Consider the following 17,279-nt stretch of genomic DNA (forward strand, 5'->3'; position numbering starts at 1 on the left):
AAACTCTCAAAAACTTCTCAGACTCCCAGTTCCACAAATTACTGGAAACCTTTCTCTTTTGCTAAGCGGCACTAATTAATTTCTTTGTTACTTTGCTTTCTTTCTTTCTCCCTCCTCCATCTCTGTCCAAGATGCTATTGAATGATAGCTGCTGGGTTGAAATGGGTGTTGTCTAAAAATAATTAATTTACTATAGTAACTAAGGTATTATTGTACCTTAGGTGCTGAAGACCTAAAACCTATCCTTCACCTTCAGTACTTTTGTCACTTTGATAAAAATAAACTGCACGTACACAGAGTAAAGGAGCGATTGTGGGGCGCTGAGTTGGGTTGTTGGGGTACTGACCATGGTTATTTGATATCCCTGGTTTGTGGTGCAAGGATATGGCATACTGTATTTTATAAGGATAGTAATTTATACTTCAGCAATAGATTAGACACATTATAACTAATGAAATGTTTATATGGCACCAAACACTACTGTTCTTGACTGTTTTTCATTAATTCATCCTTTTTTTTTCTCTTTTTCTTTTAGTCAAAAGCGCATTAGCAAGAAAGTGCCTGCTGATCTCTCTGGAAGAGTGTTTGAGTCCTGAGCCTTAAGGCACCAGGATAAGTATTGCATAAGGGTGCACAAGTCTTTGGCCTCCTGGAAGACGTCATCAGAAATAGTTTGGAGAGTCCAGAGACTTGTGGAAAGTGTCAGAGATATCTCTGCTAACCCTGGGGTTTTGCATACACCATGACTGATTCCATTGGATGCCATCTAAGGTGTGTATGTGCTGTGGCCTTCTATGCACCATGACCGGTATCGGGTAAACGGAACCTGATCATGTAAAAGGTGTCAGCATGCCGTGGTCAGTCTAGACATCACTACTGAGTGCCATGGATGAGTGTCTGAGAGCCTTGGTCAGTTCATGCAGTGTTGCTGATGACATTTGAAGTATGTCCATGACTCTTGGGAAAGTGATTGCCTGCTGTCTCATCGGAGGTGTCTTCGGAGTCGCTGCATACAGCGTTAATGATGTAATCGGAGGCACATCCCGAAGCCTGTCCTAGCCATGCTGTGTTACTGAGGTCAGTGGAGGCATGCCCAAGTCCTGGCCAATCCAAGCAACATTCCTGATGTCATCGGAGTCCTGGCCAATGCAAGCAGCGTCGCTGACCTAATCGAAGTGGTGTTTGCCAGTCCTTGGTCTCTTGGTGCCATTGTAGAGAAATTCGGATGCAGAGTTCACTGCTTTTTATAACTTTATATTTTTTTTAAACTCTTTAAAAAATACCTCAAGACTCTTTTCCTGTTCTGTTGCTGCTAAAAAAAAGAAAAGGGTGAAAGCTGATTAAAGGGACAGAGGCCACGATGTGGCCGCCATATTTATAAATCCATTTGTTTTTCTTCTCTGCATTTTCTTAGTTTGCTTTCCACCTGTTTTATTGTGAAACTTGACTTTGTATCCAGAGCGCTGCATTCCATCTGCCTTCTGGTAGAGAGCACTTTGCAGAGGCTTAAACTACCTTTGTATGATTAGTCTGTTGCCATGTCACTGATGCAAGAGAGGTGTACACTCTGAAACGTAATCCCCCCAAAAAATATTAGTGTGTCAGTCGCTCTGTAGTTATAGTTGGGATAACCGTAGCACCCATTTGACGAATCTCCATGAAACTTTGCAGAACTATAGCCTTTTCTACATTGGTGGATGATGCAAAGTTTCACTGTGATTGGACAAGGGTATGCAAAGAAAAAAGGAAGGGGGTTCCCAAACACGTTTTTTCACCAATGCATTTTCCATAGACTTTGTACTCCCACATAGCGGCCAAACGGCCTGTCGATTTCCATGAAATTTGGCAGGATTATAGATTGTCTGCAGATGATTCTTTTTTGGTTCTACAGGTAAGTAGGCTAAGTATTCTGAAGGTTGTAAGGCATTTTAACATGGTTACATCTCAGGCCTTGGTAGTTTCGCTAAATTTTGCGAAGTACCAAAGTACATGCCAATACCAAGGAATTATGTAATTGGCTAATGACTGCCTTTATAAAAGTTAAAGGCAGCCATGTTGTTTTAAGTACACTTTGGCTGTGTTCTGAGTTAGGGCCTAAGATACAGGTTAGTGTTAAGTTTGATATTTTTTCCCTATCTATTGCCACTTTGTTAAAGTGGTAATAGGTAGGGAGAATTATTTAACGTTTGCTTTATTTTTTTTTCATAAAATGTACTGATTACTGCAGTAGTTCCTACGAAGTATCACAATACTTGGGGTAAAAAAATATTAAATTAAAAATAGACTTTACTACACTTTATTTCTGAAATATAGTAAAGTGAAATATTTAAATTTTTGACATATTTACATTTTTAAATATGTTTGTGATATACTACCTTCAAAGTCCCATGCTAAAATTGGAAATAAATGAAAAATACACTACACTCTATTTCACATATATAGTCTACTACAGCCTGTTTTTTTTTTTTTAACATATTTAATCTTTATAATAATGTTGCAGAGTACCATGGTAATACCTAGAAATTACTGCACTGCTTAAAAACAAAAAATGAAATTTGTACAAAATGAAATAAAAAAAAAATGCATTAGATTCATGGGAGAAACCTAGTGTAGTACAGTGTACTTAAAAAATAAAAAAATAAATGTAAAAAATCATCCCCTATATTTCCTCTGAAGACCCATAGCGCATGTAAGCTTGGGGTAAACGATATCCGAAAGAGACACGTTAGTGATAGATTCCTTACCTTAGAATAGCGCCACGAGGTGCAGCTTTGCCGGCTCCCGCCCCAGCGCCGCCCTCCGCGTCGTACTGGGTGACGTTTATCCCTACCTTGCCCTGGATGCAGGACCATTTTGTTCCAGGCTGGGATCTGCATTGGGAGACTGTGCCGGTTCGGCCCCGGCCGGCGCTGTTCTCGGCGCCGTTCGTTCCTTCTCCGGCTTTGTCTCTGCCGCCCGACTGCCCCCCTCTACACCAGAGGCGGACGAGTACTGGGAAGCGTCCAAGGACCCTCTTTCCCGGCAATGTGACTCTGAACAAGATTGGGTGGAAGACTTGGAGGATGCAGACGACCTCGATGTACCCTCTGATCCGGGGTTCGCCTCTCCCCCGCCTACGATCAATCAAATAATTTGTAAAGCGCACTACATACCCGTGAGGGTTTCAAGGCGCTAAAGGGAGGGGAGGAAGGGGGTGCCGTTGCTACTGGTCGAGCAGCCAGGTCTTGAGTTGTCTCCTGAAGGATAGAAGGTCTTCGGTTTGTCGTACAATGAGGGGGAGCGTGTTCCAGGTCTTGGCGGCGCGGTGGGAAAACGATTTGCCTCCGGCTGTGGTTTTACGGATGCGTGGGACGTTAGCCAGGGAGAGGTCTGTGGAGCGGAGTTTCCTGTTGGGTACGTAGAAGGAGAGTCGGCTGTTGAGATAGGCTGGACCGGTCTTGCGGAGTGCCTTGTGTGCGTTGATCAGGAGCTTGAAGGAGATTCTTTTGTCAACAGGGAGCCAGTGCAGGTTCCTCAGGTGGGGGGTGATGTGGTCACAGAACGGGACGTCGAGGATCAGGGTGCCGAGGCATTCTGGATTCTTTGCAGCCTGTTGATGAGTTTGTTCGGGGCTCCAGCGTAGAGGGCGTTTCCGTAGTCGAGTCTGCTGCTGACTAAGGCCTGGGTGACTGTTTTCCTTGTGTCTGTCGGGATCCATCTGTAGATCTTGCGGAGCATGTTGAAACAAGTGGAGGAGACAGCCTTGACTTGTTTGGTCATGGTGAGTTTCGAGTCGAGGATGACTCCCAGATTGAGTGCGTGGGTGGTGGGTGCGGAGGGTGTCCCCAGTGATGCAGGCCACCAGGAGTCATCCCATGCTGAGGGGTTGGGCCCGATGGAAGGTGCCTCCTACACTATGGTACTCAGTCGGGCTGCTGAGGCCCTCAACCTTGACCTCCCCATAGTGATCCTCAAGACCAACCTCCTCATCGAGGTGCTCCAAATGGCGTCTACTTCGTCGGAGCCTTTGCTTCCTTTCAATGATGCCCTTACGGAGGTCCTCCTGGGCACTTGGTCGAGGCCAGCCAAGGGGGACCGGTGGATAAAAACGTCGCCAGACGCCACCGACCGGTGCCCGGTGAACCTGCCTTCTTGACCACTCACCCTACGCCTGAGAGCCTGGTAAGTCAGGCCTCAACATCGCAGAGTGCCTTTCCCACTGCCATGCCGAATAAGGACTCTAAAAGACTGGATCAGTTTGGGAAGCGGTTGTTCTCTTCGGCCAGCTTGGGGCTGCCGTCGGTGAACACCGCCTGCTTGTTGGGCCGCTACTCCCACGCGGTGTGGGATGCCGTTGCTCAGGTGTTGCCTCAGTGTCCTGAGGAGGTGCAGGCTGTCCTTTCTCAAGCGATTGCTGAGGGTAAGGAGGCGGCTCAGTTCGCCATTCGGTGTGGGTTGGACACCGCTGACTCATTGGGCAGGGTGATTTCTACAACTGTGGCGTTGCGGCGCCACGCCTGGTTGTGTTCGAATGTGTTCTTGCCCGATGTCCAGAGCTCACTTCATGGACATGGCTTATGATGGCACCCGCCTGTTTGGTGACAAGACTGACAGTGCCCTTGAGCGCTTTAAGGACTCACGGGCTACAGCCAAGTCCTTCAGTCTTTCTGCTAAGAACCCGGCCACTCCTGGTTTTTGTTTCTTTCGTGGCCAAGGTAGAGGCACCCAAGCATGCCCATCCACCAAGCCTGTGCAGAACCAGCCTCAGCGCGGCTGTGGTTGCGGTTTCCGTAGGGGTAGGTCGGGAAACCAGCGTGCGGGTCCGTCCACCTCCACCCCCAAACCTTCCTAATCTGAGCTTCGGGGAGCACCCCACGCCAGTGGGTGGCAGGATCCGCCACCACCTCCCCCACTGGCGTAAAATTACATCAGACAAGTGGGTGCTCCAGATCTGCCAGGATTACTCACTTCCCTTTCAGTCCTCCCCTCCAGCCATCCCACCTCGGTGCCTCTACATGTCGGGGGATCATTTGGTTCTTCTCCAACAGGAAGTCTCGGCCCTACCTGCAGTTCACTGTAGGCTGGGAGCATTTTCAGTTTGCCGTGCTCCCTTTTGGCCTTACAGGTACCCCTCGGATGTTCACGAAATTGATGGCGGTGGTTGCAGCTTAGCTGCGCAGGTCCGGGGTGTCTTTCTTCCCCTACCTCGTCGACTGGTTGTTGAAGCCGGGCTCGCCCCAGGCAGTCGTCATCCACCTCCGGACTACGGCTGACCTTCTGCACTTGCTGGGGATGTCCATCACATGCCGAAGTAGCACCTGAGTCCCTCTCAGAAGATCCCCTTCATCAGAGCGGTTCTGGATTAGGCGTTGTTTCGGGGTTTATCCTCCCGAGCAACGAGTCCGGGATATTCAGGCTATGATTCCGATCTTTCTGCCTCTATCCTGGGTTTCGGTCAGGAAGACCCTCCGGCATCTGGGCCTGATGGCCTCCTGCATCCTGCTGGTGACACATGCCAGATGGCAAATGCGGGCTCTGCTGTGGGACCTGAAGTTCCACTGGGCACAGCATCAGGGCAACCTGTCCGATCATGTCCAGATCTCGGAGGGCACTGCTCAACAATTGCAGTGATGGCTCATGAATCGAGATTGGGTCATTGACAGATCCCTCTCTTCCCCAACCAGAACCACAGTCGTGACTGATGCGTCCCTCCGGGGATGGGGAGGCCACTTGGGAGAGGCGGAGAACAGAGGCCTCTGGTCTCCAGCGGAGTCCCGTCTCCATACCAACCTTCTGGAGCTGCGGGCGAGCCGACTTTCACTGAAGGCATTCATTCCCTCTGTCCGGGGAAGTGCAGTGCAGGTGTTCACGGACAACACCACCGCCATGTGGTATTGCAACAAACAGGGTAGAGTGGGGTTCTGGACCCTATGTCAGGAGGCTCTGCGACTCTGGACATGGCTGGAACATCAAGGTATTCCCTTGGTAGTTCAACACCTGCCAGGTTCTCTGAATGCCAGGGCGGACGAACTCAGCTGTCGGTGCATGATGGATCACGAATGGCATCTGAACTCGGATGTGGTGCAAGGTCTCTTTCTGCAGTGGGGAGAGCCCTGCTTAGATCTATTCACCACTGAAGAGAACAGGCAATGTCATCAATTCTGTGCGTTGGAATTTCCAAGGCCGCAATCGCTCGGAGACTCTTTTCGTCTCGAGTAGAGCTGCGGTCTGTTGTCACCTTTCCGCTTGTACCACTTCTGCAAAGAGTGCTGAAGAAAATCAGGCACGACCGGGCCCAAGTCATTCTTGTGGCTCCTGACTGGGCTCGAATAGTATGGTATCCTGAGCTACCCCGAATGAGCATTGATCCCCTGATCCGGCTGCCTCTTTGGGAGGATCTTCTGTTGCAGCAGCAGGGGACGGACCTCCTCCCGAAACCTGTCCAGCCTCCACCTCTATGTGTGGAGATTGAGCGGCGACAGTTGACAGCTTTCGACCTTCCTCCCGAGGTCTTTAATGTCATTCTGGCTGCCAGGCGTCCTCCACTAAAATGGTATACGCCTGCCGATGGAATACATTTGTGGCATGGTGCACAGCAAAGGCTGTGGATCCCTTTCTGCCCATCTTTCTGAGGTTCTTCTGTTTCTTTTGTTCTTGGCCCAGCAGGGTTCTGCTCTGGGCACTCTCAAAGGTTATCTTTCTGCCATCTCTGCCTTTCTACGGCTTCCTGATCAGCCATCTCTTTTTAAGTCCCTGGGTGTTTACACACACGTTTCCTCCTCTGCCTTTCATAATGCCTCAGTGGGACTTGAATCTTGACTTATTTCATGTGCGCTCCCTCTGAGCCCCCTCATAACTGTCCCTTATGTCTTCTCACCTTAAAGATGGCTTTTCTGGTAGCTATCACCTCTGCCAGAAGAGTGAGTGAGCTCCAGGCTCTTTCTTCCAAGCCTCCTTTCCTTTCGGTTCATCCAGACAAGGTGGTTCTAAGGACCCGTTCTTCTTTCTTGCCGAAGGTTGTTACACCCATCCACATCGGGCAGACCATCACTTTGCTCACCTTCTTTCCGCCTCCGCATCCTTCCAGGGAGGAGGAGAGGCTCCACCATCTGGACCAAAAACATGTGCTCGCCTTCTATCTGCAGCGTACACAACAGTTCCGCGTTGATGATCAGCTCTTTGTTGGCTACGTGGGTGCCAAAAAAGGTTGGGCCGTGCACAAACTGACTATCTCCCGGTGGGTCATTCTGTGCATCAAAGCATGTTACTTCTTGGCTAAGAAGTAGCCTCCTGTGGGATTGCGTGCCCATTCGACCAGGGTATCTATTCTAAGGTAAGGAATCTATCACTAACGTTTCTCTTTCAGATGCACAAGTTACTACTTGTGTAACGATACATCTGTAAGAGACATTAGTTAGTGATAGATTCCTTACCGCCCCACCCATCCTCCCTGTTCTGCAAATTGATTACTAGGGTTAGAGTCATCCCTTTCAGGGCCCTGGTTTTTTGCACCAATGGTCAGTATCTTGCATGGCTCTGCGTGCCTGGCGTGGAAAGTCGTGTACAGAACTGACGTCAGCGTGCATGGGTGTTGCCTAAGTACTCTCCATGACATCATCTCGGCGCTGACGACGCCAGTGATGGACGCGGAGCCGCAGGACGCCACCTACTGGCGTGCAGGGGTACTGCTAAGCAAAACTTTCCGGATCCAGTCTGATGCCTAGGGATTATTCTAAGGTAAGGAATCGATCACTAACCAATGTCTCTTACAGATATATCGTTACACAAGTTGTAACGTGTGCATTTTGCACTTTTAATTTTGGAAGGGCAAAATATTATTTGCCCCCCCACTTAGTTGGCATTGTTGGTTTTTCAATGGGAAATATAGTCTACTGTAGTGTACTCATTTTTTTTTTATGTACCTTTTTTTTTAATGCACCTCTGTGACACGAAGGTTAACACCAGAACACACATTATTTGCAGTCTACACAACTTGGTAGTACTGTGGTACTCCGCAAACTTTTATCAAAATTTATTGTTATGTTATGTTAAGATAGTTTGTAAATCGCACACCTGCCCCAGCAACGGGGCGTCCCAGTATTGAGCAACAATAATACAAATACTGCAAGAGAATCCCACACGGATAAGAGAAACAAGGGGTAAGGGACGGCAAGAGTAGAAAAGGAAAGCTTACCTCAAGAACAAATGGGTTTTTATCGCTTTCCGGAAAGTCAAATAATAATAATAATAATAATAATAAGCATTTATTAAGCGCCTGGCTGCACAAAACTGTGTGTCCCCGCGCTGACTGCAAATGCAAATACCACCTAAAGGAAGAGAACAGGCAGACGGGGATTAGTTTTTGGGAAATAGGTGAGTTTTGAGTCTGGCTCTGAATCTTGTTTCAGATGGTTCCATACGTAGCTGAATTGGCAGGGCATTCCAAAGCTTGGTGGCCAAAAAGCGGAAGGATTTTCCTCCCATCTTCGCTTTGGTGATGCGAGGGATTTTAAACAGCCTCGTGCCCGCTGATCTAAGATTTTTGATTGGTCTGTGGATGGTCAAGAGGCCTCTTAGATAGCTGGGGCCTTTGTTTTGGGCAATACGATGTGTGTAGCAGAGAGTTTTGAATATTATTCTTTCTTTAACAGGGAGCCAATGAAGCTTGGCAAGTGCATTTTTTGCCGATGCTCTACGGGGGAGACCGAGCACCAGTCGCGCTGCAGAGTTTTGTATGCATTGTAACTGGTGCAGGCTCTTTTGATTAAGACCCAGTAGAAGAATGTTACCATAGTCTAGATGGGGAGATATTAGGGCATGGACTATAGTTTTTCTTGCTTCAATTGGAAGCAGGTCAAGTACTTTGCGCAGCACTTTAAGGGTGCTGTAGCATTTCCCTGTCACTTTATAAAATAATTATCCGTGCTCCGGATACGAGACGGGAGGTCATTCCAGAGCTTGGAAGCCAGTGCATGAAACGAGCGACCACCAGCACGGGCCCTCTGCATGCGTGGTATAGAAACCAGGTGTTTACCAGCAGAGCGCAGATGACGCCGAGAAGTGTAGAGCGAAAGCAGGCCAGATATTATGCCAGAGGAGAGATTAAGTTATAAAACAAATTGTTCTTACATTTTGACTCTTACGTAAACTGACTTATCCCTTTCTATGCACTTAGAGAACAATAGGAGACTATATTTAGAATATAATACCCAGATACAGCCATAGCATGGTCTAAACAATAAGGCTGCCTTTTACTTTTGAAAGGGCAGTCATTAGCCAGTCTTACTGTTTTATAGTCAGCATGTACCACAGTGTTTTATGAAATTCCTGCAGTTTATCGTGGGCCAATTTATCACTGTTTTGTGCCTTATGGGCCTGATTCACAATAGTAAACTTACACATTTGTTTAAGTTTACCATTGTCTGGTCCTCAGAAAGGCATTTCACTGGTAGTATCTTTATCAGTGCCCAATGTATGCATATAAAAAGATAGTACAGTCCTCTTTAGGTGCAGAACCTCTGCAGTTGTAAAGATGCTACTCGTAAAATACCTTTGTAAACTTGTAGAAAAGCTTAACTTTCTGATTCTGACCTATAACTTTTAAAATACTGACGCAATTTTGATTACCAAAAAGATCCTTTACAACACACAACCTATATTTCTGACACTTTTTTTAAAATCCGTTTTGACATATTCCTACTACGTCTCTTTAAACAATACTCTACGACACAGCGCTTCAATTCACTGGACACAACTCTGACACAGCACTCCATTGTATGACAGTCTACTTCACTCTTAACACCCTATGAAAATGTCACTCCACTCTACCACATGCCACTCGACTCGACACCAAGCCACTTCACTCCTCAACGATATGCCAATACTCTGACACACCACTCCCCCATACTGCACTCCACTTTACGTTATGACACTCCAGTGTGACATCCCAGTTCACTGTATGTCCCTCCACTCTAAGATACTATACCAGACGCCACTCTGACACGCCACTCCACGACAGTACCCTCCACTGTGTGACTGTCCACACCATTCCACTGTGACACGTCACTACACTCTGTGCCACTCTACGATACTCTGTATGCCACTGCACCTCACAACACGCCGCTCCACTCTAGAACATGCCACTCAACGGCACTCCATTTCCCTCCACTTTAAGACACTCAAACATGCCACTCGCAATTCCACTATACTGTTTGACAAAATACTACACTCTTTGCCACTTCAATCTACTCTACGACCTGCAAAAGAAAGTCCAATTGGTGGCACACTGCTTGTCCTATCAGCGTGTTGCCCCAAAGCATTGTGGTCCATGAAGTAAGCATCAGCGGGTGCGCCTCTGCCAGGGTCTTGAGCAAAAAATCACTGTCGCGTTGGCCATCCCTGGACACGTGTTTCGAGGTTGTTACCTCTCGTCAGCAGGGAATAGGCATATATGTAGGGGTGCTGCGTAGGCTGCCAAAAAATATCCTCAGGTCCGGTACCACTCGTGGCACGCATGTGCGTAACCCGGGCTCGTCAGCCCCACCAGCTCAAGGGAGCTTGAATATAAAAGAAAGTCCAATTGGTCTCACACTGCTTGTCCTATCAGCGTGTTGCCCCAAAGCATTGTGGTCCATGAAGTAAGCATCAGCGGGTGTGCCTCTGCCAGGGTCTTGAGCAAAAAAATCACTGTCGCGTTGGCCATCCCTGGACACGTGTTTCGAGGTTGTTACCTCTCGTCAGCAGGGAATAGGCATATATGTAGGGGTGCTGCGTAGGCTGCCAAAAAATATCCTCCGGTCCGGTACCACTACTCTACGACATGCCACTGTACTCTACCCCACTCCAATCTACACCTATGCATTCTGTGCCATAGCAATCCTGTCACTCAATGACACGCCACCACACTCTACAACAGTCTTCTCTGATACTCCATACGACTCCACTGTATGACCCACCCCTCCACTGAACGCCTTTGAACGCCTTTCAGTTCTAAGACACTGTACGGCATACTACTCAGAAACTCCTCTCTACAAAATGCCAAGCCACTACACTTTATTCTATGCCACTCTATTGTATTGCACTGTATGACACTCTACACCACTCTCCTGCACTGTACAACACACTACGCAACTTCCTCTATGCCACTCCACGCCCCTACACTCTGCCACTGCACTCACTTCCACTTCTGTCTACTGATTGACACTGGACGTAACTCTACACCTCTACACTGTATGTCACAACACTATATCGCAACACACTATGCCACTTCACTGTATGCTGCTCAACTGTACTCTACTGTATAACACTTTCTAACACTATATAATATGCCAATTCACTCTACGACACACCACATCACTCTTACACTTTACTCCACTACGTCAATCCATGCCACTCCACTGTTTGAACCTTTAACCCACTGTACCATACTCCTCTCTACGAGGCTCGACTGTAGCACACTTTACTCCACTGTATACATCTCCATTCTATTACACTGTATGCCAATCTATTCCTCTCTCTGCCTATCCACTATACCCCACTTTACACAGTATGACACTCAGTAGCATGCCACTCCACTCCTCTTTTTGAAACAGCACTCCACTCTATGACACTCTCCTCCACTGTACTTTTCAAGGCTCCACTCCACGATGCTTCTCTCAACACACTAATTCACTCCACAAAAGTCTGTGGTACTCTACGAAACTGTACTTGAGGACCCTCCTCTGTACGACACTCCTTTGTACAGCACTCCTGTGTATGACACTCCTGTCCACTATATGATACTCCAGTATACTCTAGTACACTCCTTCACTGTACGCCACTGCAGAAGACTCTACTCCACTGTATGCCCATCCACTCTTCGCCACATTAATCCACTGTACTACATTCCACAGTGACATTTTACTGTACTCTAGCATGTACACCATTCCAGTGTAGAAGACTCCAATCCGCTCTATACCCGGTAACTCGACGCCACTCTACTTCACAATACTGTACTCTACACCACACAGTTGTACTCTACGGTACTTCACTGTATGACCCGCCACTCTAAGACACTCCACTCTAAAAGACTGCACTGTATGAGAGACCCTAGTCCACTAGGACAGCGCTCAACAGCACCCACTCTACGATACTCTAGTCCACTGCTGTTCACCACTATTCTACTGTCCAACAAGCGACTCCACTGCCCAAGACGCCACGCCACTCTAGTTCACTCAATGATAATCCACTCTACGATTTGAAACCTATTTTTATTCAAAAATGTAAACCATTAAAATTCAATTAAAAAAACAAAGTTAAGGATAAGTAAAAAAACAAATCTTTGTTGCATAAGTTGGCTGTTTGCACTTTGTTTTTGTGTGAGGAAGTCTTTTCCAGTCACGAGGTAGGTGACTCCTCCTTTCGGTGATGGTGCCCATGGGCGTCGTCTCCATTGTGGGATTGTTTTTTTCTGCCGTCTGGTTCCGACGTGAATTGCTGCGCTCCGGTTAGACACAGTTCTCGGGTTCCCCTCGGTGCGCAATCCACTATCCTCGACGGTATTGTTTCTCGGTCGTGTATTCCTGCCTTTGCGTATTGTATCTATTTCTAAAACTTCGGAAAGTCTTGTGCGAGGCCCTTGGGCCTAGCCGCGTTGACAGAGTTCTCAGTAAATGGAACGGACTCCATTCCAATTCTGCCCATGGGTGCCACTCCAAGTACCCCCGCACTGATCTACACAACATGTGCAATTTGTGTTTATCACCCGAGCACAACGAAGAAAACTGCAAAGCCTTCCGATCGAAGAAGACGCTCCATGACCGTTGAGCTTGATGCCACGAAATGTATCAGCAACACAGAGACTCCGCTCCAGATCTCTACAGAGAAAATGTTGACCAAGATATCTTGATGCTCAGGGAGCCTAGGCAGAGGAGGAAGAACACATCTACATGTCTGAGGAAGACTCTGATATCGAGGAAGACATCACACCCGGTCAGCGTACCATGATTGAAGATACTCATCTGCCGCAAACGGTACCGTCTAAAAAGGCTCCGGTGCCGCCAAGGTGGGCACCGAAATAAACTTTCAAACTCTCCGTCTTCAGGCCCGGCTCTGAAACACGTATCAAAGCCTTCCGGCTGTGGACCGAATCGACCTCCTTCGGGGACCGAACAGAAAACTTTGGCACTGAAAAACAAACCAAGTGAACCCTCAAATACTTCAGCACAGAAACAAACTTTGTATCCGAAATCTTCGGTGACGGCATCCTTGGCTCCGAAATCATCGCCACCAAAATAATCCACACTGAAAATTCTGTCCCCAAGAGAAAAAACTGCTCCTCCACCATTGAAGGAGCCTTGTTTGGATGTTCCGCCTGCCAACATGGACCCCCAAAAAAAGGAACTTTTTATTAACCCTTAAACAGGACACCATTATGCAAAGTTGCCAGCAAAAAGAAAGTCAGAATTCGAGAACTCTTACCATATCCCTCTAAAGAGAGAGTATGGGTACTAACACTTCTCCACCACCTCTTTCACCTTCTCCACTTATTGATCCTAATTTACTCATAACGCCCACAAATTCCCCTCAGCTACAATCTCTGGATTATCAAGATGATGGGGATCAAGAAGGGGACACGTGGGCATGTTCCACAAGACAATGCTCCAGACCCACGTATTGATTATAACACTCATCCAAATAATAACGGTCCAGACCTATACCCATCTAAGCTTTTACCTCCACATGATAATGTGGGGTTCATTGAGTTGCTTAATAGAGCTGCACAGTACCATGGAGTACAGCTCCAGAAGGAGCCTCTTGGGGAAGATTTTTTATTTGAGACACTAAGTGCATCACAAAAGACTATACATACACTACCTATGTTCAAAGGTATGTTAAAACATGCAGATAAAGTATTCAAAGATCCAGTGCAAGCTAGGGTCCTCGCATCTAGAGTTGACAAAAAAAATTAAGCTGCACCTACGTTCGCAATTTACATCCAGGGTCAGGTTCCATTAGATTCTTTAGTTTCATATGCTCGTAAACTAGCTAATTCTCAAACAGGAGATTCCTGATAAAGAATCTAAATTAATAGATCCTCAGGCAAAAGAGTAGCAGCGCAAGCAGCTAAGAATTGGTGTATGGCTAGTACACAAGCACTCTTAGCAAGGTATGACTCATTATGATGAGCTAGAGCAGCTGATCCAATATCTGCCTGATGAGCATAAAGCTGAAGCTTGTGACCTCATCCAGGAAGGGAAGCTTATTTCCAACACCTCAATTAGGTGTGTTCTTGACGCAGCACTGCTTCACGCGCTATTAACATCAGCATTCTACTTAGACGTTACGCATGGCTAAGGGTATCTGGATTTAAACCGTAGGTTCAAGCATCCATTTTAAATTTACCATTTAAAAAGAAACATTTATTTGGCCCTGCATTGGACACTTAATTAGAAAAAATGAAAAAAGACACTGAGGTAGCCAAATAAACGGGAGCACTGCAGACACCATCCAACCGTGGTTCCTTTCGCCGCTCCTTTTACAGGGGAGGTTCAAAGACCAGGCCTACTGATGGGTCGTCTACCTCATATAGAGGCAATAGTCAATCACCCTCTACCAGAGGTTCTTTTCGAGGTGGGTTTTGGAAAAAGACTGGCAAAGGAAAAGGGGAAGGTAATTGTAACCTTTGGGTACAAGGAGGGACGGAGCCAAGACTAAGGTTAGGGTCAATGTCGTTTATTCACAACAGAACAGGTAGTTCATTAAACAAAAAGAAACACGTTGGATGTCCTCGGGGGCTTCGTTCTTCACAGTGCACCTCCTCCTCGACCTCCTGGGGTACTCCTTCCAGCTTACCCACCATAAAACAAAAGAAACAAACGTGGCTGTTAGTACACAGCACCTAGTAGCAACTGATATGGGAAGGGGTTGTGAGGGAGTATGTTAGTGAGTCTCACAGCTACCACCACCAATGTAATGTTCAGCCCGAAAGTGTAGTGCAAAAGACTACAACCGACTCCTCGCCTCCCTCCTACCCGGTCCCTCCCCGCTTGAACCAGAGCAAGGCACGCAAATGTTCAGGCACCTGGCTTAGCCACGCGTCGTCCTGCGCGTGGCTGGGCGATGAGCGATATCGGTGGCCTCCTGGCTTTTCCTGGTCGTCCTTTCGCTCCGGCTCTCCTCGCTCTGGGATGGCTTCCACCTTCTCCGTGTCGCCGAGGCTCCTCCTGACCTCCGGACCTTCTTTCTGTGAGATCGCTTCAGCTCCCGGGTACTTGCTGTAGATACCGCTTTTGTCTCGTCCTCCGGGTCCTTTTCCGCTGCGCTCCTTCCTTCGTCCGTTGCCATGCAGTTCCTGGACGCGAGCAGACTGGCGTCTTCCGTGTCTGCCTTTCTTTCTGACTAGGCTGGTTCCGATAGGTGCACGTGACGCTGTGTCACAGGGGCGGAGCTGGCCTCATAGTAGGTCAAGCAATTGTTAAAGGGGCCAGCCCAGTCCTGTTGAGGAGAGGGAGAGTCTGTTACGGGACTACCTACAGGACAGCTCTCGACCTGCTGACAGTAATGCACCCCGTACTTCCCCAGGCACAAATAAACAGTGACTTGTCTCCCCTTCCCCCGATCATTTAACACCTGTCAGGGGAGGTCTCACTCAATTTCTCCCAGTCTGGTATACCATCACATTAGACAAATGGGTTTTTACATATTATCCTATCTGGTTATTGCCTGGAGCTTACCAACAACCCTCCAAACATTCCACATCTTCAGAACATATACACCTATTCAAACGAGGTCCAATCTCTGCTAGAAAAGGGAGCTATAGAGCCTGTCCCTTTACAATATCAAGGGACAGGTGTATGCTCTCTTTACTTTCTCATTCCCAAAAAAGATTGTTCTCTCAGACCTATATTAGACCTCGGAGAATTAAAACTATACATTCATTCAGATCACTTTCATATGGTCACTCTCCAGCAGGAGATTCCTCTGTTACAACAAAGCGACTTTATGTCCACTCTGGACTTAAAGGACGCGTACTTCCATATTCCAATACATTCCACTCATCGCAAATACCTCAGGTTTGTGGTAGCAGGACAACATTACCAATTCAAAGTGCTCCCATTCGAGGTCAACACTGTTCCCAGAGTATTCGCCAACTGCCTGGCAGTAGTCGCTACACATCTGTGAAGACAAAATGTTCATGTCGTCCAATATTTAGACGACTGGCTCATCAAAGCCAGCACACTCTCAAAGGGCCTACAGCACCCTCCAAGAATACTGCACGACCTCAGATTCACAGTAAATCTGTTGAAGTCCCATCTTCAACCCTCAAGACACAAACATACATGGGGGCCACAGTAGATATACAAAAAGCTCTAGCCTGCCCCAGTCCAGCCAGAATCCACAATATTCAGGTTCTCCTTTGCAAATTGCAACCCAACCACTCCGGTAATTCGTTCAGCTACTAGGAATGATGGCCTCCTGCACCATGATAATTCCATACGCAAGACTTCTAATGCTTCCCCTTCAGGAATGTTTAGCACGTCAGTAGAAACAGTCTCAAGGTCGATTAACAGATCTAGTGTTGGTGGACGGCTGCACTCATTGCTCTCTGCAGTGGTGGAATCCACTGAACCTTTCCAAAGGGTGGCCTTTCATCGACCCAGTTCCACAGATAGTGCTAACAGACTCATCACTCAATGGTTGGGGAACTCCTTTTCAAACTCACACAAATGAAGAGAAGACAGTATTAACATTTATTTTGCAGGACGCCAGATTGCTGGTGAAACACAGTTTAGAATGTGCAACTTTTATAGAGGAAGGAAATATCAAACTGGCTTTTATCTCAGAAGCATGGACAGATGAAGCCTCATATCCAGATATAGTGAAAGCCTTGCCTCCTGTATGTCTCTGTTATACCCTAAATTGGCCAATAAGGAGAGGCCTTGGTTTAGCTATTATCTATCATGACTCTTTTAAGGCTGGTTTTCATACAGCCTCTAGCCCAGATTGCGACGCACTATTGTTTAGCTTTAGCCTTACTAATCACCACATGTTTAGGGGATTCTATTATATAGGGCGGGCCGAAGTCAAATTAAAAGTAGGGCTTGGTAAAAACTGAAGGCACTGTTCTAATAGATGCGCTTTCATCTAATGCGGGTCAGATACCCACAGGAATAGAGGAGGCCACTACATACTACACCAATTGGATTGAAACAGCCTGTAATGAATTAGGCCCAGAAAAAGTGCTGTCCCCCAAAAGATCTCAACCAACTGCCCCTTGGTATACGGAGGATCTAAGGGAACAGAAAATGATCTGCAAATCC

The 17,279-nt window shown here is 47.2% G+C and overlaps 1 protein-coding gene across 5 annotated transcripts in view; it reads left to right on the forward strand.

Annotated features, from left to right (window-relative positions):
• ATXN7L2 (ataxin 7 like 2) overlaps window positions 1-1,382 on the forward strand; it is a 54,207-nt gene extending 52,825 nt beyond the window's left edge. For 4 of the 5 annotated variants that reach the window (XM_078644760.1, XM_078644759.1, XM_078644764.1 and 1 more), the window contains exon 11: window positions 536-1,382. In XM_078644760.1, the coding sequence (XP_078500886.1) occupies window positions 536-550 (15 nt within the window). In that variant the 3' untranslated portion in view covers window positions 551-1,382. The remainder of the gene's footprint in view (window positions 1-535) is intronic. The other variant, XM_078644761.1, reaches the window with a different exon arrangement.
• The last annotated feature ends 15,897 nt before the right edge of the window (window positions 1,383-17,279 follow it).

The sequence above is a fragment of the Lissotriton helveticus genome, chromosome 5_1 (genome assembly GCF_964261635.1).
Source record: "Lissotriton helveticus chromosome 5_1, aLisHel1.1, whole genome shotgun sequence".
NCBI classification, from domain to species: Eukaryota; Metazoa; Chordata; class Amphibia; order Caudata; family Salamandridae; genus Lissotriton; species Lissotriton helveticus.